General features: G+C 42.1%; 1 protein-coding gene across 4 annotated transcripts in view; it reads right to left on the reverse strand.

The window, feature by feature from the left end:
- CEP170B (centrosomal protein 170B) overlaps positions 1–22373 on the reverse strand; it is a 97912-nt gene that overhangs the window by 71037 nt on the left and 4502 nt on the right. For all 4 annotated transcript variants that reach the window (XM_077266365.1, XM_077266356.1, XM_077266348.1 and 1 more), the window contains exon 2: positions 5606–5746. In XM_077266365.1, the coding sequence (XP_077122480.1) occupies positions 5606–5737 (132 nt within the window). In that variant the 5' untranslated portion in view covers positions 5738–5746. The remainder of the gene's footprint in view (positions 1–5605; positions 5747–22373) is intronic.

The following is a 22373-nucleotide window of genomic DNA, read 5'->3' on the forward strand; positions in this document are numbered from 1 at the left end:
TATATATATATATATATATATATATATATATATATATACATACACACACACATATGCAGCGCCCCAGAGTCCTGGTCGTTGCAGTACTGATGCTCCGCCGCTAAGGGGGGCTATGGTACGTCTGATGGCACTGAAGGAGTTCACCTGACCAGGTATCACAGACACCAATACACTTCACAGTCTGGCCTCCAGGGGGAGCTAAGGGTGCTATGTATTAGGCCACTCCTCACAATCTGGTAAAACTGGGGGTTGGATAGGAAGTTAGTTAGAAGCTGACTGGGTTGGAACCAGGCAACATCCTGTGGCAGAGGGTGTTGCAGGGGAAGATTCAGGGGGGTCCCTGTCAGGGGTGGGATCCTGACAGAGGCCTAGCGAACAGAGAGAACGTTACGGGACCGCGCCTGCGCTTCATCGCGGCGGTACCCCAAGAAAGGACAAGAAGCGAGGTTTATTGTGCTGAGTGAGAAACGAGATCAACGCAACAAGGAGAAACACCAGTAGGAGTCGTGCTGTAAGACGAGGCAACATCCTACTGAGGCGCGTAGCCGGTGGCCGGAACGCCGATGAAGTATTGAGCTCCAGGCCTTACTTCAAACCTACGGCAGGACAGTCAGTTATAGGCGGGCTGTCTCACTCAAATCACCTAAGAAGACATAGGGGGCAATATTTGGAGAGGGGCGACTCTAGGGTCCCGGAAGAACTCCGAGCCTACCCGTCATACGGGTGCGTCCTAGCCATATCATCTGGGGGACGAAGCAGAACATCATAATCGAGTTGTGAGGGAACTTCAGAAACAGACACAACAGTTGTGGGGACTATCCCGTAAGCACAGCAGGGGAGGACCACAACACACAAGCGCTAGAAGGTAGGCACAGATTTCCACCTGCAAAGGGAACTCTGGAGGTGCCATCGGACCGGCCGGACTTGCGCAGCCCGGTTAACCGTATTCCGGACTGAGGATCCTGAAGCCTTCAGTAAAGAGGTAAAGAGACTGCAACCTGGTGTCCTCGTTATGTACTGCGACCTGCACCACATCATAACATCATCACCATACCTCCACCTTCATTGTACGCCCCTCAGCAGGGTCACGGACCGGGTCTAGCCACCGTGACAACCCCAGAACAGAGACTCAGAGGCCCGGTACCGGGTACCCCTCGGCCCTGCGGCAGTGGGGGCGCTACACATACATATGTATGTCGTGTGTGTGTGTGTGTGTGTGTGTGTGTGTGTGTGTGTGTGTGTGTGTGTGTGTGTGTGTGTGTGTGTGTGTGTTATATATTAAGCATGCCATCATACATCCATTACTTAAAAAACCCTCCCTCGACCAAAACTGTGCCGCTAATTATAGACCTGTCTCTAATCTTCCCTTCATCTCTAAACTCCTGGAATGCCTGGTCCACTCCCGTCTTACCCGCTATCTCTCAGATAACTCTCTTCTCGACCCTCTTCAATCTGGCTTCCGCTCTTTACACTCTACTGAAACTGCCCTCACTAAAGTCTCTAATGACCTACTAACAGCTAAATCTAATGGTCACTACTCCATGCTAATTCTATTGGATCTTTCCGCAGCATTCGACACTGTGGATCATCAGCTCCTCCTCACTATGCTCCGCTCCATCGGCATCAAGGACACCGTTCTCTCTTGGTTCTCCTCCTATCTCTCTGACCGATCCTTCACTGTATGTTTTGCTGATTCCTCCTCCTCTCACCTTCCCCTTACTGTTGGGGTTCCTCAAGGATCAGTCCTAGGACCCCTCCTCTTCTCTTTGTATACTGCCCCTATTGGACAAACAATCAGTAGATTTGGGTTCCAGTACCATCTCTATGCTGATGACACCCAATTATACAGCCTCTTCTCCTGCTTTCACTCCGACCTTCTTAGAAAACACCAGTGATTGTCTTACCGCTGTCTCTAACATCATGTCCTCCCTCTATCTGAAACTGAACCTGTCAAAAACTGAACTCCTCGTGTTCTCTCCCTCTACTAACCTACCTTTGCCTGACATTGCCATCTCCGTGTGCGGTTCAATCATTACTCCAAAGCAACATGCCCGCTGCCTTGGGGTCATCCTTGATTCCGAGCTTTCATTCACCCCCCACATCCGATCACTGGCTCGTCCTTCTTATCTGCATCTCAAAAACATTTCTAGAATTCGCCCTTTTCTTACTTTCGACTCTGCAAAAACTCTTACTGTTTCTCTTATTCATTCCCGTCTGGACTATTGTAACTCTCTACTAATTGGCCTCCCTCTTACCAAACTCTCCCCGCTCCAATCTGTCCTGAATGCTGCTGCCAGGATCATATTCCTCACCAACCGTTACACCGATGCCTCTACCTTGTGCCAGTCATTACACTGGCTACCCATCCACTCCAGAATCCAGTACAAAACTACTACCCTCATCCACAAAGCACTCCATGGCTCAGCACCACCCTACATCTCCTCTCTGGTCTCAGTCTACCACCCTACCCGTGCCCTCCGCTCCGCTAATGACCTCAGGTTAGCATCCTCAATAATCAGAACCTCCCACTCCCGTCTCCAAGACTTTACACGTGCTGCGCCGATTCTTTGGAATGCATTACCTAGGTTAATACGATTAATCCCCAATCCCCACAGTTTTAAGCGTGCCCTAAAAACGCATTTGTTCAGACTGGCCTACCGCCTCAACGCATTAACCTAACTATCCCTGTGTGGCCTATTAAAAAAACAAACAAAAAAAAAACACATAATCAGGTTCCTTGCATCGTGTTCTCATACACTTTATGCAGTTAATAGCACTCTGTGTCTGTACTGCTACATACTTAGGCTGTTAACTGGTTCATGCAGCTTTACATGAACACCCAAGCCTTACACTATGGCTGGTCCATATAACTAAAGCAATTGTTACCATCCACCTCTCGTGTCTTCCCTTTTCCTCATAGTTTGTAAGCTTGTGAGCAGGGCCCTCATTCCTCCTGGTATCTATTTTGAACTGTGATTTCTGTTATGCTGTAATGTCTATTGTCTGTACAAGTCCCCTCTATAATTTGTAAAGCGCTGCGGAATATGTTGGCGCTATATAAATAAAAATTATTATTATTATACAGTATATATGTGTATGTATATACACACACACGTCATTTTTTTATCAAACAGGGTGTGGTTTTAAAGAACACGCCCACAGAAAAGAGGTGGTGAGCATCCCACTTGACTAACAAGACTAGATTTATATGCAAAAAATAGGGGAGCAACGTAGGAACAAAAGAAAAACAATGCCGGATTTTGGAGAAGAGCGGCATTTACACCAGGTTAAAAAAAAACAACTAAATTTATGGCAAATAGGACAGTTTTGATAAATGATTCCCAAAGCTAAGATTCTGACAAAACAGTATTCTATGGGAGCCACAGGAGATTACTACTATAGGCGGTCATCTTTTTTAGCAGAGTCTATGTTCTCACTATGGTTAATAAATAACCCCACTGGCCTTTGTCACAAAGGACGATTAACCTAATACATGGAAATCTGAGGCAGGCACGAGCAGTCTGTGAGCAATCCATCTCACAATATATGCTATTACAACAATATAAGCATGTCATCTGATGGTTTCTATGTGACTTATAATAGACTTCTGTGACTCAGCCTCCTAGATCTCAAGACCAGAGGAATGCAAGAGACACAAGCCAAACCTGATAGGTCAATATAACACAAAACGCAACACCACAAAGTCATACTACTTAAAGGGGATGTTTGCTTTACAAATCCTCTTTTCAACTATGGGACAGTCTATGAGCTAAACGGCACGACAGGTCTCCTGGCCCAAACTACCTGCACCATATAATATACGCGCACTCCCAAGATACTCCGATAACACCCGAGCATGCTCGGTTAAGACGTTATCTGGGCACATTCGCTCATCACTACTAAAGTGCTGTTAGTTCATATCATGAGACCTATGGCCAACCTGGATTTACAGAAAAATTTCAAGACAGTAGGGCTGCTATACCGCCATATGAATTAACCATTAAGAAAGCAAAATGCACTCTTTCAGGACCTCCATCAATGTAAAGGCAATCGGTCAGTCGTAACCACGAGCGGCATCAAATTAGAGCCTGGCTGTACAAATGTAGCCAGGTATATTTGTTTAAGAGAAAATATAGCTAGAAGATCTGGCCGGAGCATAGCCAGAGAGGAGACGAGTCCAGCTCCGCCTCAGGCCGGCTTTTGCCAGCGCTGCTAGTGGTGACTGACAGGTCTCTCCTATAGCCACAGACCTGTCAAGCACCTCTAGCAGCGCTGGGAGAACTATACGCCGTAGTGTTTCAGAGAAAAACCAGATCTTGGGGTTTGGGCAGCATGAATCTGATGGTAGGTTCTGTTTACCTGAAGAATTTTAAGCCCCATTGAACTGGTTGGGTGATTTGTGATGATAAATTAAACTAATGTAACCAATTTAATTCATTTGCACACATTGTATGGACATTTGCTTGACCAGGATGAGAATAATGAGTAAATTATTGTTTGCACTGAGTTAATGATTGGCTCAATCTACGTATAATAATAACTAGTCAGTGTACTTAGTCACTAACTCACATAATAAATCTATTGTCTGTAATATTGCACGTGGGATAGACTAAAAAAATAAAAAAAATCTATAGATCCTCAAGATCTGAGTGCCCCCTACTAATCTGACATATCGGTGTGGTGCCATGTTCTCCCTCAAACATTCCACCTGAAGGGGTGGCTTTCTTCCTTGTTACCCATAGCTTTTTCCTTTACATCTACCCATGATATAGGTTCCACTCCACAACCATATAAGCTTAGGGTTAAATCCCTGCAATCGAAATTACCCTGTGATTTTGAAACAATGAAATCCTCAGGATTTAGGTTGACTTCCATGGTGGTCTCTACTAAACCTCTACTTGACGTCCCATCTTCCGCATTCAATCAAGAGCTCGTGAATTTCCTGCTCTCATGATATTTACGGTACCCCATCCCACTAAGTTTACTGAGTAGCACAGCGTATGCTGGGAAATAGAGATTGTACTTGAGGAGGTTGATTTTATAATAATTTTTCATTACCAACTTTTTCCGTGATCATTTTTACGACAACTTCAAGATATGTGTTGAAATAAGTACAATGCCGGAGGAGCTGCACATGCCGTGACATTTCTCTCAATCGCTCGCAACGTAGGTGTTATAAAAAGGTACGAAAAGAATCAACATGACTCAATCCCTGCTCCACCCTATCAAATAAATAAATATCATCATCTGTATAAACATAATGGGGGGGGCACAATATACAATGGCTGCTGCTGTTCTAGCACCGACTTGCTTAGTCTGGAGTAAAGTTGGCCGTGCACATCAGAGAGCTGCTGGCAGAATCCTCACTGGGCTAACGGCCATCACGTTTGACATGTCCATTCCCTTGCATTCTTGGATTGGCCAGGGAAGAATGCGTTTTGAATAAATGTGTTAAAAAGTTGACATAAAGTTTCCGGAGTGTGAAATTAGATAACTTATAAACAGGAGCCATGATACTAATGTGAACAGAGTTCAATTCTGATCAATTTTCAAGATATAAATCCATTTTAGTATAAATAAAAATTCTAGATAATTTAGCACTTACCTGAAGCATGAGCTCGCAATCTTCTCGACCAACAAAGATCATCTCTCGAGGCAGCCGGTGGCGAGTGCCGGTGCTGCTCACCAGGAACCATGATGTGACACTCATCTTGTTTCTTGAATAAGCAGCTACCATATAAACATCCTGCACAAAAATAAAAGAAAACACAAGCTAAGTATAGGACTCTTAAGAAAGGTAAGTTGTTGTGTGCAAGAAGGGGGCACAAATGGTGAGCCAGTTATAAAAAATACCCAACTGATACACAGTTATGCCAGCACAGGTCTGAATACCGTATATATTAACTGCAAAAAGAGAATGCCAGGGTGACATGCTCCGTCCCCTTAAAAGGGTTTGTTTGCAAAAAAAAAAAAATTAAATAAATTATATGTGGATTAGGCTGGGACCCTCCTCAACCCCCATGCAGGTTGCACCAGTGATCAGCAATGACTGCTCCTCTCAGATGTTATTGAACCACTCAAGCCTGTGATATTTTTGCACCATTTAATAATAAATGGTGCAAAAAAAAAAGTTTTGTTTTCTTTTTTTTTTTTAAATAGACAACCTATTTAAAGACTTGGCACTAGTCATAACACATGGATTAGTTGTGAAACTGTAGGAATGGAGCCGAGCTGCAATACCTGGCACAAAACAGGCACTATTACACTATTTAAGGACAAAAAAAAACAAACAAAAAAAACAGGTCACCTTTTTGCTTATAATCGATGAAAAGGCATTTACCGGTAAGTACAAAAACTCAACATGCAAACTCAAAGTCCCTCTGCTTGTCGAGGTTTGGAAGAAGCAAATTTACAAGGCAGTATGCCAAGCAGAATTAAGAAAGTAGGCCAGAGCAGACATGTTGCAGACACGTCTTAATCAGGGTTTCTTCATTACTTTGTAGGGCATTTTTCAGGATTAGTTAAGACATTATATCTGCCTTTAGTTGAATTTCAGCCTCATCAGTATTGCACTTTCACCAGGGTCATATATCGCAATTCTCTATATAGCAGAGGCAAACCTACATGGGTTGCGATGGTGGCAACAGCTTTACAAGACGACACCAATATTAGAACTGAAACATGGTAATTGGGATCTGGACGGGATAAGGGGCACAGATTTTGCTTTGCAGCCTGGAAATTTGAGTTACGCCCAACAGCAAGGGGAGTTGGATATTTGTGTGGCACCGCCACTGTACAGGTTCCCTGCAAATTCCTTGCAGATTGGACAAACCACAAGAACCAAGCCTCTTCTCTTTCATATGCTAATCCACAAATCACACCTGTTCTACCAACATTCCATGGTTAAAGTCACATGAAACTTGACCGGTTCACTGCAATACAGATGTGTAGGTGTGGAAAGAGGCGGCTTTGCACACAATTCATTGTGAAAGTATTTGAGAATGCAGGGTGATATCTCGCTAAAGTATTTGGGCCGATAAGCTTGACATTAACTTGGTTGGTCCAACCCTAATTTAGACAGTGGAGGTCACAATCTAAAACACTAAGATAGTGTAGACAAATACTAATGAATGGAGAGGACGATTTACCTTTATGACAATTAGTTTCTGTCACTAGGGTTGATCCCTTTGTAATATTGGGATCTGGGGAAAGAAGCTTGGGAGGCATCCAGGCTTACCCTATGGCCCAGAAAGTATCCATGAGTTTTGAAAGGTTTTCTCTGAAGCAAACATCTTCGGCTCAGCCATGGAGGACTAGAATGAATGCCACACAAGGGTAGCGCAAATCTTTTTGTTCAACTATGGTAATGGTCCTCGGCCTTTTTGACTCAGTCTTAGTGATGTTGGGGCCTCTTCTGCTTTTAGAGAAGGCTTGCAAAAGATTGATTTGTAGTCTACTTTTACTTTGATCCATTAGACTTTTTTTCCCCACTGGGTGGAATGCACAATTGGTGGGTTTCAATTATTTAAAAAAATTATGTATAAATTTGAAGCCATCAGCTTTTCATAGAGTGGAAAGACTAACGCTGGAACTGATTGCCTCCGCTAATTTGCAATTAAAAAAATTGCAGAACTTGTAATTACTGGCAGTCATCACAGCTAGGGCTAGCATAGCTGATGCTTATAATACTTCAGTAATGCCAAGCAATAGTATTATTCTGTTATGTGGCATTGCAATGCCAGAGTGAAATTGGTAATTTTCGCCATCAATCTAAAGATTTATCATTCACACATAACTATTGTGGTTGCCAACATTATTTTCATGTTCGTAGAGTTGAATAGTTGACTACAAAGTTCAGAGGAATGGCAATGATAAAGAAAATAGCATTGCGGTACAACTGGAAATGACAACTCAGTTGATCATAATGTTATGTCTGACATTACAATATTGAAAAATTGGACAAACAAAAACTATTTTGATCAGGATCAATTATAAGGAAAAGAAAAGCCAAAAATGGGGTCGTTCAAAGCTCAAAATGAAGCAGTCCTTCAGGAAGTGAAAGAATAAAATGGGGACATTCTTGGGAGAAAAAAAACAAACAAAATAGTGCCTATCTTGGAGGCAGGAAAAGGATAGGAGACCCAAAATGGGTCTGGTGTTTTGAAGATAGGAGCCCAAAATGGATCTTGTCTTGGCAGAGAAGAAAACTACAATGGTGCTGCCCTTGGGAGATAAAACTTAGGATGACTAACGACAAAAGTTATGCTGTTCAGGGAGAAAGAGGGGAGCACAAAATGGGGCTATCCTTGGGTGGGAAGGGGTTAGAAAGGCCAAATTGGTGAAGACTTGAGGAGGTACGCATCATTTTGTCTAAAGTGTAAACACAGAAGCAAACTGCAGCTAGAGGCCAAAGGTGTTGAGCTGTCTGAAAACCCTTCTACCATATAAGACAACATTATTATAAAGTGGCCCATGGTAGGTTGTGACCCACCACCTTACTGATCTTACATTGGAGCCCACATCATAAGTCTAAGATGGTACTTTGCACTAGTTCTTAAGGGATTCCAAGGGCAGATGTGCGATATAAAATCCCCTACTATATTCAGCAGTTATCTTTTTTATCTCTACAAATGATTATCTAGATTTTCTAGTTGAGGCCCTTGTATAGATTATACATGCAGTACAAGAGCTTAGGCGGCAACTCGAGCTTTAGAAATCTCACAATGATGTTTAACAAAATTTTAAGAGCTCCTAATGGTGAAAAAAATAGTTTTCCAGACAGATAGGAAGAGGTTCATGGTGAGATAAATGTCAAGCGTTCTGCCTGCTTAAGCCCTCTGAAGTGCTCTGACGTGAGATGGAAATCTTATATTCCATTGAGTGTGAATAGGTCATGTAAGAGCTTTTAATATTTTCATGATGTTTAGTGGTTAGAGGTGGTTCTGTAGTCATCTTGGAGTCGCTGTGTCAAGGTAACCTCAAATACTGTCAGATATAAGCAGCAACCACAAAATCCTTGCAGACGAACAAGATCATTTCTGAACCATCCCATTGAGAAGGTCTTACTTGGTCTCTCAGGCTATGTTCATACACAGTTTGAGACATTTAAAAAACATTATTTTTTAAGCTCCTGATATGAAAAGCAAAGTGGATTTCCCGTGCAAAAAAAAAAGAAAAATTAGGTGTTTTCCAAGTTTTTTAGAAGAATTCTAGAAAGGATCTGCTCAAAAAAAGCAAAAAAAAACTCTGAACATAACTGGCATGGTTCCCACGCAAGGATAACTACATTCAAGTAAGTTAGGCATTAATTAGCGCTCTACATACTGTAAAGGTGACAATTATTTTATGGCAATGATGAAGCCAATGGGTTCTAACCAAACTCTTGAGGTTCTATAAATCTCAAGGAACAAGAGCTTGATAGCAGGAAGCCAAAAAATAAATTTCACTGGAGTGGTGGCTATAAATTTGCATTCAGTTCTCTGTGAAAATACATGCCAGGGGACTGTTCAACCTCCTTATTAAAGTCTTTTACTGGTTAAAAAAATATATATGCAAGCCAAGTGTTCTGAAATTATATTACAACATTAGAAGCTGAAGTACTTGCCAACAACAAACACACATTGTATTCAGGATCAATACAGGAACCGGTGGAGTGAGAGAGACATATGTGTCTTGAATAATTTATACAATTGGCTATCGGACGGCTCTTGGCAGGGTGCACCTCTATGCGAGTCATCGAAGCAATGGACACCATGATGGCATTTTTCTTTTTTAATAGGGGATGTACAGGCTAATAAATATGACTTTTCTTAGTGCCACACCTGTCCATAGGTTGCTTAGGGCATTCCTGCTCAGCCTCTTTTATGTTAATGGAGCTGAGCTGCAATAACATACAAAACCCACGGATGGCTATGGGGCCGTTATTGGAAGAAAGCAACCAGGTTTACTAATCCTTGGCACCTCCTTTGAAACAGTCTATGTAAATGATTGTAGTCAAAGGAAAGAAGGAGTCAGATATGAGGAGCAACCAGAAAGGCGACCTGGAGAGTTTTATGCAAATTTCCAGTGTGGGAAGAAACTCTTCTAAATGAGGTCACTGTCACCTTTATGATACCATTACCTGTCATTATGCTGATAGTAAGTGGCATTCTAGTATAATCTCTAGAATACCATATGGCCCGAGACAAACAAATGCCTAGTAATTCCCTACTATACATGGTCTCTTTCTGCACATTTAAGGCCAGCTCCAGTTCAGTGCTCCGACAACATAACTTGATAGACAGAAGATCACATGGACAGGATCATGTGCAAGGACACATTAGAATGGAAAAATCCAACAATGCAATTTTCATAAAACCAGAACTTGTTGAAACACTCTAAAAATGCATGGAAAAGCTGTTTACAAGTTGTGAACCTAATCCAGGTCCTTAGTAATAGAGAGGCTAGCTATGTCTTAGGACCTAGATCAGGCAGGAAAATGTACGGTAAGCGGTGTTTCCATGCATCTAAAACAGTTCACATCATACCTAGAGAGATATCAATGGAGAAGGACAGCATGGTCAGAAGAATAGAAGGAACAAGGCGAAGAGGAAGACCTGTTGGACAGCTTAATACTATAAAGATAATGGCAGAGAAGATGCTGGTGGACCTATTTAGGCTACCTCAAGATCGATCTTCCAACAGATCGTTCATCCATCAAGTTGCCATCCAAGGTTTTGGTTTTATGAAGATGGCAGGATTCTTTTTAGTTCTGATATTACCTCATACATGGAGAGAAACCACCACGTGTAATCTTAGACTAATAATAACCCCTATTCATTTGCCCTATTAAGAAATATGGACGTCAGAGTGGGGTCTCTAGAAATCCATTCTGTAAGAGTGGCTCCTGGCTTGGCAAACCTCGCACAAGTTATATGGACAGACATTATTTTAAATTACTGGTATATGGTGCTACATTTCCCTTTACAACTGCACCTTGAGATGATTATGACACCACCAGAGAGTTGTTATGCTGGGGAGGAAACAAATCCAGGGGATATTGAAGAATAATTTTGCAGGATAGATCATCCCCAATTCAAAAACTTCATTATTAGTTTACATTTGCAATACAACTGATTATCGAAAAATTCCCATAAACTGCAAAGAACTACAAGAAATTCTTGAATCTTTCAAAGCAAGAACATGAAGCAAACTGAGAAAAGTAATAATATATTTAAGGCTGTGTTCACACAATTAAGATTTGCTCTAGGCATATCTACTGTAGTTTTTGAAGATAACCCGCAAATGAAATCTACAGCTGACACTGAGATTGGTGCACAGATTACTTCTTTTGAAGTTCAGACGAGGTAATCTGCAGCTTTTCAGCAATTATTTTTCCTAAGGCATTTAAAAGAGCCATAAAAACCCCAATCACATGTTTTGCTAGTGGAAACCTACATATCATGTAGGCCAATGATGTGGCTGGTATAGATACTTTAGAGAGAAGGGCTGAAAACTGGTAAGCCATATGCCCTTTGCTACTCGATAGTGTGATCTGGTGTAGAACTTACCTCTTAGGCCGCATTTAGACATCTGATTTTGATAAGAGTGTTGTGCGAGTGTCATTCGATGGAGAGATTAAATAAAATATAATATATAATAATAACAATAATAATCTCCCCTTCTTCATTCTGACAGGCCATGAAAGTTGAACCACACTTGGATGTCATCTGAGTGCAGCTTTATTTTTCACAGACCCATAGAATTACATTACAGCAGTCATGTCTCTAATATTTTCCACGGACCACTCGGTCCAAAGGATTAAAAAAAAAAAATTATATATATACCATAATATATATATATATATATATATATATATATATATATATATATATATATATATATATATATATATATATTTATTATCATGTGAATGTTCCCATAGACTATCACAGATACAAGTTTTGATCAGTGAAAAACACAAATAGCACTTGTACACGAAAATTGGACATCTGAATGAGGCCTTACAGAGGAATCGCTTTACGAGCCAGAAAGAGTGTAGACAATTGGCCATAATAAAGCAATGGAGAAAAGAAACTCCACTGGATTTTCTGTCCTGGTTGAAAAAAGCTGGCACCGTAATGGGGGTCCAGTTAGTCACTGCCATGTGGCCCGATCTCTTATGTATACCGATTGTTTTTCTACCTCAAACCTTGGAATTACAAATATCCACTGTAGCACATAGCACAAAGCGAAAACGAAGGACTGGAATGACCCTTCCAAATCTCCTCAAATGACCTATGACTGCCAACCAACATGAATGTAATAATCACACTCTGTACACCGATCATCTCAACAATCTCACTGTGGACATAATGGCTTTTGATTTCTTCCATGGAGCTCTTACCTACCCACACAGAGGATATTTGATAGGCAATGCATCAGACCACTCATGTCCCAAGTGTGCCTCCTACATACATACCTTCTACACTATCTTCAGAAGAGAATTAATGGGATTCCAGCAGAAAACCTTAACAGCTATTGTCCCAATAATGTAGTGTTTTTTTTGGCCTACCACCACAACTGCATATAGCAGCAACAGATAAATAGTAAAAATATTCTTCTGTACTCAATCGACTACTCTACAACCATCCTACATGTTTTCTTAGTCAAACTCTCCTTCTTATTTTAGATGTATTTGTTGGAAACGACCCTTCATAAGCAAAATAGAGTCATGAAGTTCTTACAACTAGATTAATTTACTACTTTACAACATTGGAGACAAACAAAGCAAGCTTTGGCCTTACAATGATAAAAAAAAGACTATGCTTGTCCAACATTAGGCAGCCTACTCCTCCTTACCCCTCCATGAACCTATAAAGTCTACCATCACTCCAGCTTTTGCATCTATGCTTAAGGTTCACTTGGCGAGATAGATCCACTAAGCTGGAGGACGGACTGTACAAACGGACTGAAGGCATTGGTGAGGACCAGGACTACAGGCTATGCTGGACAGCAAGCAAGCGGAGCAGGACACACCGGAAACCACAGAAGAATGCACAGATGTTTACAGTGTAATGTGAATAGTGTCTAAATAACAGTTTGTGATGCTTATACAAACAATGGGTTGACCAGAAGTTCCAAGGAGCAGTAGACGCAAGTTGTAGAATCCAAAAGGAAAATGCACAGATTATTGTAGCTGAAGAACCTGAATAGTGGCACACACCAAGCAAATAGCAACTAAAGACAACAGTAACTGAATACTCAGGTACCCAGGTGTGTTTAAAAGGACCTCAAAAGCCTTTGCATGATAATGCTGCCGCTGATGATGATGATAAATAGACATGGCAAGTAGCGAACCCAACGAGGAACACAGCAAAGGCAAAGGGTGGTAGCCATAGGGGAAGGGAGCAGAGCCTGACCCCGGAGTCTAGCTAGGTACGTAGCACCATGCTTTCTACTTTAACTATATATCCAAACTAGAATAAGAACTTCCCTTTCCCTTATGAAAACAAAAAGCTATAGCGATGAACAGTTATAAATTACCATATTGAAATCCTATATATGGCAGATCTTCAAAACATCTTAGACTTCTTCCACCAAAGGAGAACTTGGGCAATCACTAACCACTTGGTGTTTTAATGTCCATGAGTATAGTATAACTACTGTAGTGCAGCGGTGCCCTGACTGTGTAGTGATAAGGCAGTGACCCAGTAAAATTCAAAGTAAACATGTTGTTTTAATGTCCAAAACTTAAAAACAAAACAAACGGTAGCCTCCAGATCGCGGCCAGGAAGCAAGACAGTCCGTAAATGTGTCCGGTTGCCAAGGGCGACTGCACTGCCGTATTAGACTGCTGTCACACTAGCAGTATTTGGTCAGTATTTTACATCAGTATTTGTAAGCCAAAACCAGGAGTGGAACAAATAGAGGAAAAGTATAATAGAAACATATGCACCACTTCTGCATTTATCACCCACTCCTGATTTTGGCTTACAAATACTGATGTAAAATACTGACCAAATACTGCTAGTGTGATGGCAGCCTTATGCTGTGTGATGACAGGAGTTTGCTCTGCTTGGTTCTGTGTTCCTTCACACAGGGTGAGAGTTTGCAGAGCCGTCTGCTCTGCACCTTGCAAACTCCACACTGACACACCCAACCCTCTGCTGCAAGGGTTTTCACCAAAGAACCTATGACCTTGGCCACATGGAAAACCCGGGGCGAGGAAGAAACAGACCACCCCACTACCTTCCTGTAGTCCATTTAAAACTAAAAGCCCATGGCAGGTTTTCCTAATGGTATGTGCACACGTTGCGGATTTTGCTGCGGATCCGCAGCGGATTGGCTGCTGCGGATTCACAGCAGTTTTCCCTGAATTTACAGTACCATGTAAACCTATGGAAAACAAAATCCGCAGTGCACATGCTGCGGAACAAACTGCGTGGAAACGTAGCGTGGTTTATTCCGCAGCATGTCGATTCTTTGTGCGGATTCAGCAGCGGTTTACACCTGCTCCATAATAGGAATCCGCAGGTGTAAAACCGCAGGTGGAAACCGCACAAAATCTGCAAAAAAATTTCTGTAAATCTGCGGTAATTCCGCAGGAAATCCACAGTGCAGGTTACCTGCGGATTTACCAAAATCAGTCCGGAAAAATCCGCAAAGGAATCAGCAACGTGTGCACGTGGCCTAAATCTGCTTTGGACAAATAGCTTGCCCAAGACCACTCCTCACTTTTAGGACGGAGTCACACTTAACGTATGAAAAATCAGTTCGATTTTCTCGGCCTAGAGTTGCACAAGTGTTCTCCGTATGGTCATCCGTGTGTAATAAGTTTGCAATGCAATGATACGATTTTCTCGCACCTATGTATCCGCATGACATTCGTATGGCTTTACATTTCCCACTGCTTTTCCTCATTGAATTTAATGGCTCAGTGGGCTGAAATGAGAAAAATGTGTGCATATTTTTCGCAAGTCACACTGATGGTCCGTGTGGTGTCCGAGTTTTTCTCCGCACCCATAGACTTGCATTGATGAGACTCGGACGATATATGCGTACAATCGCAGAATGCTGCGATTTCACTCGCACGCTGATTACACCCGAAAAAAAAAACTCATGACAGCTGCCTCATAGATTAACACTGGTCCGAGTAGTACGCGATGTTTTCTCACATAGCACTCGTCCGTATTCTACACTAGTATGACTCCGGCCTTACTCTGCATTGCAATCACAGCTATGCCTGTGACTGCAATGCACTCCCGCGGCCTCAATATGTGGCTTTGCACATCCTGGGAGACAGATAGTGAACCTCGCATATGACCCCGGCCACTGCCTCACACTACTCATGTCCCCTCTCCATCCTTAAAGGGTTATTCCCATTTTGGCAAGTTATCACCTATCTGTGGGATGGGAAATAAGTGGCCAAGGGTCTGCCCAATGGGACTCCAATGATTTGGATAATGAGGTTCTGAAATGCCATTTTTAAAATGGAAATTAGCACATGAACCATTCTAACGGGGAATAAGTGATGACTTACCAAGTCAGGAATAACCTTTTATAGTAATAGGGATTGAGAGGGGGGTTATTAACAGGCATTTATAGCATGTAACATATACAGCATGTATCTATACATGTATACGGTATGTCTAGAAGTGGAAATAATTGTGATAACATTACTTGTATGTGTGCAAACCAGAGAGCTTACGGCTTCATTATTATGTATTGATATATTCAACATAAAGCTTCATTGTGTTCCAACAAACAAGGGTGGAGAAGAAAAACAGAACATAATACACACAGGTAAATCGCCCACACTGAGAAAAAAAAAAAAAAGCTAGTACTCTCCCTCAGCGAGAATTAATTCTAGACCATGCTTGTGGCTGAGATATTTGAAATGTGAATGTAATTACCATAAGAGAAATGGATCATTTTTACTCAGGTGCCATCTTAGCTGCTTCTGTTTTTTTTTTACCTCATACTTTTTTTTTCCTGAAGCAGGTAAACTGACAGAACTTTTTTATCCATTGACTGATAAAACTTGGATGGACCTCCGAAGTACAAAATCTGTCTTCTACAGGTCTCCTGTTTTATACAGACCCCCATAGACCTTAGGGGCAGAGTCTGACCTGCAATATGCTGGAAAAAAAAAAGCAGAGAGGACAGCACCTCCAAAAATCATACAATGAGCTAATGCCTCTCGGCAAAAATATATATAACTGAACATGGAGGTTCTCAGTTTAACATTCTGATCAGACTGTGTGAAGCCCACTGCCACGTCACGGCAAACCTCGTGGTGGGTCCTACCCCCCTGACAGAGCGGAGCCGTGCGGCGACCACCGCCACAGAAGCCATGCACCGGCAGAGCAGACAGCCCAGAGTTTCCAGACCGCTCTGCTCCACCAGCACAAAACCACAGCAGCAATGGCCGCCACAAAGCACCAACACCAAATGAAAGGAGTCCCCATCGCCCCCAAGGAATGGAGCCGTGCTCCGACCACCGCCACAACGGCAATGCAGCAGCAGGGCAGACGGCAGTGCACATGTCGGATCTTTTCCTGGGACCGAGGAGGGGAAAAAATAAAAATCACACTCTGATCACACTCTTTACATTGGAATCCCTGAAAAACTGTTTTCCTCAATAGAGCCATTTACTTGGACAGAGCCGATGGAGTCACAGTATGGCCTCCATCCTGGCATATTCGCCTTTTTCTGACATATACAAAAAACATGGCTAACCACATTAGTGTATGTTGGTGGGAAGTAAATTCATTTTGACATCACTTTTGGCCCTTTGAGAATAAAGGAGAACGGGGCTTGAATGTTTGCTTTGACCTCCTATGCTAGGATGAGGGTCCTAGCGGAATGAGCTTGTACCACAATACTTCCATACATCCATGTGTTGCATAACGCGGATCTGGGACTATTTTATATTGGAGAAATGCACAACTGCCTCCATCGTTAGGCCTTATATACATAGCATAGCCTGTACATAGCAATGCTTCTAGGGGACAGAAGAACATCTTCATAACAAGGGGGTCCACATATGAAATTGGAGGAATACAGATGAACAGTATGGCCTTATAGTTGTCAATGAGCATCATAATATAGCTCTGTACAACTTGGGGAGTGCAAGAGCAGAATTAAGATAGCCTGAACCTTACATTGGCATGACGTGATAGAACATCCAGTTACATAATACAGGAAAAACCAAAAGTAGTCCACATATACATGTGCTACACACAGCAAAATGCAGATGTTAGATTTTTACTTGTCCCTGCCAGTATAAAGCTATGATTTTCCCATACTACACGTCTCATTCCATTATTAACAGGCCGGAGTCTACGATAATTTTGGAAACTGCTGCTAGGACTCTCGGCATAAACAATCCATAATCTTCCTAACAACCACAACACACGAAGCATGTGCTGGAATTCCTGAGGCATTGACTGGGCACCGGCAGCCGGTGGGAGGTCGGAAATCGGAGGTCCGTGGAAATTATATATCAGTGGCAGCTTTTAAATTTTTTCTGCCAGATAAGTCCATCATTTTGTATCCAGAACTGCACTATAAAGTTAGGGACAATGTCTTCTTCCAGTGCTCCTCTAACGTGTACAGCCTGCCTGACATGCACAAAAAAAATGGAAGATCTACAAGGATCTGCTTAGGAGATGCTGAAGGACATGGCCCTACTGGTCCCTTTAGTGATCACTAAAGGGACCCGTAGGGCCATGTACTTCATCATCTCCTAAGCACAAATTATTGGTGCCAATATACCCGTCTGCAGGCAGCTCGGTCTCCCAAGTTCCCACCCACACATACACAAGGCTTGGCTAAGCGAAAACAGTGGGTACAGAATGTATTCAGACCCCTTTAGAAATTTTTGCAAATTTAATAAAAGAAAAACTGAAATATCATATGGTCATAAGTATTCAAACCTTTTGATCACTCATATTTAAACATTCAAATAGAAAATAGCGCCTCATACGTTGGTGAAAAATCGCAATTCTTTTATTCTGCCCTCTGTGTGGCGACGTTTCAATATAAATTATATTTTTCAAGCATCTTTAAGTCACACGCTGTCCATTTCCTTGTGATACTCCTTGAGATGGTTCTACTCCTTCACTGGAGTCCAGCTGTGTTTAATTAAACTGATAGGACTTGATTTGGAAAGGCACACACCTGTCTATATAAGACCTCACCGCTCACAGTGCATGTCAGACCAAATGAGAATCATGAGGTCAAAGGAACTGGCCAAGGAGCTCAGAGACAAAATTGTGGTAAGGCACAGATCTGGCCAAGGTTACAACAAAATTTCTACAGTGCTCAAGGTTCAGAAGAGCACAGTGGCCTCCATAATCCTTAAATGGAAGAAGTTTGGGACCACCAGAAGTCTTCCTAGACCTGGCCATCCAGCCAAACTGAGCAGTTGTGGGAGAAGAGCCTTGGTGAGAGAGGTAAATAAGAACCCCAAGATCACTGTGGCTGAGCTCCACACATGCAGTAGGGAGGTGGGAGAAAGTTCCACAAAGTCAACTATCACTGCAGCCCTCCATCAGTTGGGCCTTTAAGGCATAGTGGCCCGATGGAAGCCTCTCCTCAGTGCAAGACACATGAAAGCCCACATAGAGTTTGCTAAAAAACACATGAAGGACTCCCAGACTATGAGAAATAAAATTCTCTGGTCTGATTGGAAGAAGATACACCTTTTTGGTTAAAATTCTAAGCAGTATGAGTGGAGAAAACCAGGCACTACTTATCACCTGCCCAATACAATGTCAACAGTGACACGTGGTGGCAGCATCATGCTATGGGGGTGTTTTTCAGCTGCAAGGACAGGGCGACTGGTTGTCATTGAAGGAAACATGAATGCGGCCAAGTACAGAGATATCCTGGATGAAAACCTCTTCCAGAGTGCTCTGGACCTCAGACTTCGCCGAAGGTTCACCTTCCAACAAGACAATGACCCTATGCACACAGCTAAAATAACAAAGGGGTGGCTTCAGAACAACTCTGTGACCATTCTTGACTGGCCCAGCCAGAACCCTGACCTAAACCCAATTGAGCATCTCTGGAGACACCTGAAAATGGCTGTCCACCAACGTTCATCATGCAACTTGACGGAACGGGAGAGGTTATGCAAGGAAGAATGGCAGAGGATCCCCAATCCAGGTGTGAAAAACGTGTCTCATCATTTCCAAGAAGACTCATGAATGTACTAGCCATGAAGGGTGCTTCTACTCAATACTGAAAAAAAGGGTCTGAATACTTCTGACCATGTGATATTTCCGTTTTTCTTTTTTAATAAATTTGCAAAAATTACTACTTTTTTTTTTTTTTTTTTTCTTTTTCAGTCAAGATGGGGTGCAGAGTGTTCATTAATGAGAGAAAAAAGAACTTTTTTGAATTTACCAAATGGATGGAATGAAACAAAGAGTGAAAAATTTAAAGGGATCTGAATACTTTCCGTACCCACTGTATGTGTGTTCAGTGGGTGGACTGGAGTAAGCCAAAGCTCCATGGAGAGAAACAAAGAAAAAGAATAGGGCATCCATCACTCCCCCAGTATCATCTATTGGTGGAAAGTTGAGAAGTCTTATATATGTAAGGGTTTGTTCCCACGGTTGGTAAACGCTGCGGGTTGGACGCTGCGTACATCCGCAGCGTCCAGATGTTACAGCGTAGTGGATGGGTTTTCAAGAAATCCCATGTCCACTATGTGTGCACCGACGTCCGTGGATCACCCGCAGAGACGGACATGCGGCTCGTCTTTCCAGACCGCAATATGTCTATTTATCTTGCAGAGACGCGAGTCTCTGCAAGAGAAATATCACCCGTGCTGCCGATTACTGACCATGGGAATGTAGCCTTAGATGGTCAGTTACTCCTGCTGAAATTAGTTGATTCAGATGTCTTTTCTAAAGACTCAATTAGAAGTCCATTATTCACTGGTGGAACTTTTTTTTTTATTATTGTAATTTTTATTGAAATACATTTTAAATTTTTTACAGGAAAATAAAAAAAAGTAGCCATTTTACTTTTTTCACTCTCATTTATAGGTGGTCAACATATAACAATACTTTAACATTTGGTTAAACATTTTCAAGTATATAAAAAGTAAAAGCTCATGAACAAACCAACACAGACTCAGACAAAAGGAAAGGGGGGATATAATATGAAATATTATGACCTATTAATATTCATCTCATAGAGGTCATATATTTAACATGGCCCAAAAGAAATGAGTAGAACTCGCTTCCATAAGGGTTTGTGCACACGACCGTATAAATCAGACTAGTGCTATCCGTGATTTTCATGGATCGCACTCAATCCATATTATTCTATGGGGCTGTGCACATGTACATGCACGATTTTCCTCCGAGATTCAGATGGCACTCGCCCATTCATGTCTATAGGTCCGTGAGTGAAAAAACTCAGACCGCACTCGGATGACATCCAAGTGAGGATTGATTATTCACAGACTGACTGCATGGAGAAGTTGTAAAAACTTTGTTTGTGGGGATCATAGATCATGGACACCTCCCCAATACTATTTTATAAAAGCAGAAACACCCTTTAAATTACTGTCAATTTAATACATTTAAAAGGGAGTTCTGCACACGGGTTACAAATGAGAAAAAAATAAATAAAAATTGTTTGAGTTTTCTAGATGAAACTTGGCCGATTTTTTTTTCACGCTCAGGTGAACTTCAACTAACAGGCTCAGATACAGTTTGAGGCCAGGCCTCACACTAGCGAGCTTTACGGACGTATGAGCGCATAAACTACGTCTGTAAAATACGCATAACACAAGGCCCAATGATTCTCTATGGCCCAGCTCCTATCTGCCGTATATTACGGATCCGTAATATACGGTCTTGTACGGCCGTAGAAAATCGCAGCATGCTGCGTTTGTCACCGTATTGCGCAAAAAAAAATCGCCAATGAAAGTCTATGGGGGCGAGAAAAATATGGATTAAACACGGATCAGCAGGGTGACTTGCGAGAAATACGCAGCGGTGTTAGTGAAAAGCCGGTAATTCAATTGCCGGCTTTTCATTTCTCCTTCACAAACCCGACAGGATATGAGACATGGTTTACATACAGTAAACCATCTCATATCCCTTTTTTTTTGCATATTCCACACTACTAATGCTAGTAGTGTGTATGTGCAAAATTTGGGCGCTGTAGCTACTAAAATAAAGGGTTAAATGGCGGAAAAAATTGGCGTGGGCTCCCGCGCAATTTTCTCCGCCAAAGTGGTAAAGCCAGTGACTGAGGGCAGATATTAATAGCCAGGAGAGGGTCCATGGTTATTGGCCCCCCCTGGCTACAAACATCTGCCCCCAGCCACCCCAGAAAAGGCACATCTGGAAGATGTGCCTATTCTGGCACTTGGCCACTCTCTTCCCACTCCCATGTAGCGGTGGGATATGGGGTAATGAAGGGTTAATGTCACCTTGCTATTGTAAGGTGACATTAAGCCAGATTAATAATGGAGAGGCGTCAATTATGACACCTATCCATTATTAATCCAATTGTATGAAAGGGTTAAAAAAACACAAACACATTATTAAAAAGTATTTTAATGAAATAAACACACAGGTTGTTTTAATATTTTATTGCTCTCTCAATCCACCTGAAGACCCTCGCTCTGAAAAATAATAAACCAACAATATACATACCTTCAGATGATCTGTCACGTCCCACGAAGTAAATCCATCTGAAGGGTTAAATCATTTTACAGCCATGAGCTGTGCTAAAGCACTCGCTCGTGCCTGTAAACCCCCGGGTACTGAAAGGAAAGCAGGATGATCTGTACTTACCTTGAGTTGCGGTGATGCGCCCTCTGCTGGATGTTCTCATGAACTGGAGCCTTGGAAAAGTTCCCACGCTCGAGTTCATATGAGGACATCCAGCAGAGGGCGCATCACCGCAACTCAAGGTAAGTACAGATCATCCTGCTTTCCTTTCAGTACCCGGGGTTTACAGGCACGAGCGAGTGCTTTAGCACAGCTCCTGGCTGTAAAATGATTTAACCCCTTCAGATGGATTTACTTCGTGGGACGTGACAGATCATCTGAAGGTATGTATATTGTTGGTTTATTATTTTTCAGAGCGAGGGTCTTCAGGTGGATTGAGAGAGCAATAAAATATTAAAACAACCTGTGTGTTTATTTCATTAAAATACTTTTTAATAATGTGTGTTTTTTAAACCCTTTCATACAATTGGATTAATAATGGATAGGTGTCATAATTGACGCCTCTCCATTATTAATCTGGCTTAATGTCACCTTACAATAGCAAGGTGACATTAACCCTTCATTACCCCATATCCCACAGCTACACTGGAGTGGGAAGATAGTGGCCAAGTGCCAGAATAGGCACATCTT

The sequence above is a fragment of the Ranitomeya variabilis genome, chromosome 1 (genome assembly GCF_051348905.1).
Source record: "Ranitomeya variabilis isolate aRanVar5 chromosome 1, aRanVar5.hap1, whole genome shotgun sequence".
Lineage (NCBI taxonomy): Eukaryota > Metazoa > Chordata > Amphibia > Anura > Dendrobatidae > Ranitomeya > Ranitomeya variabilis.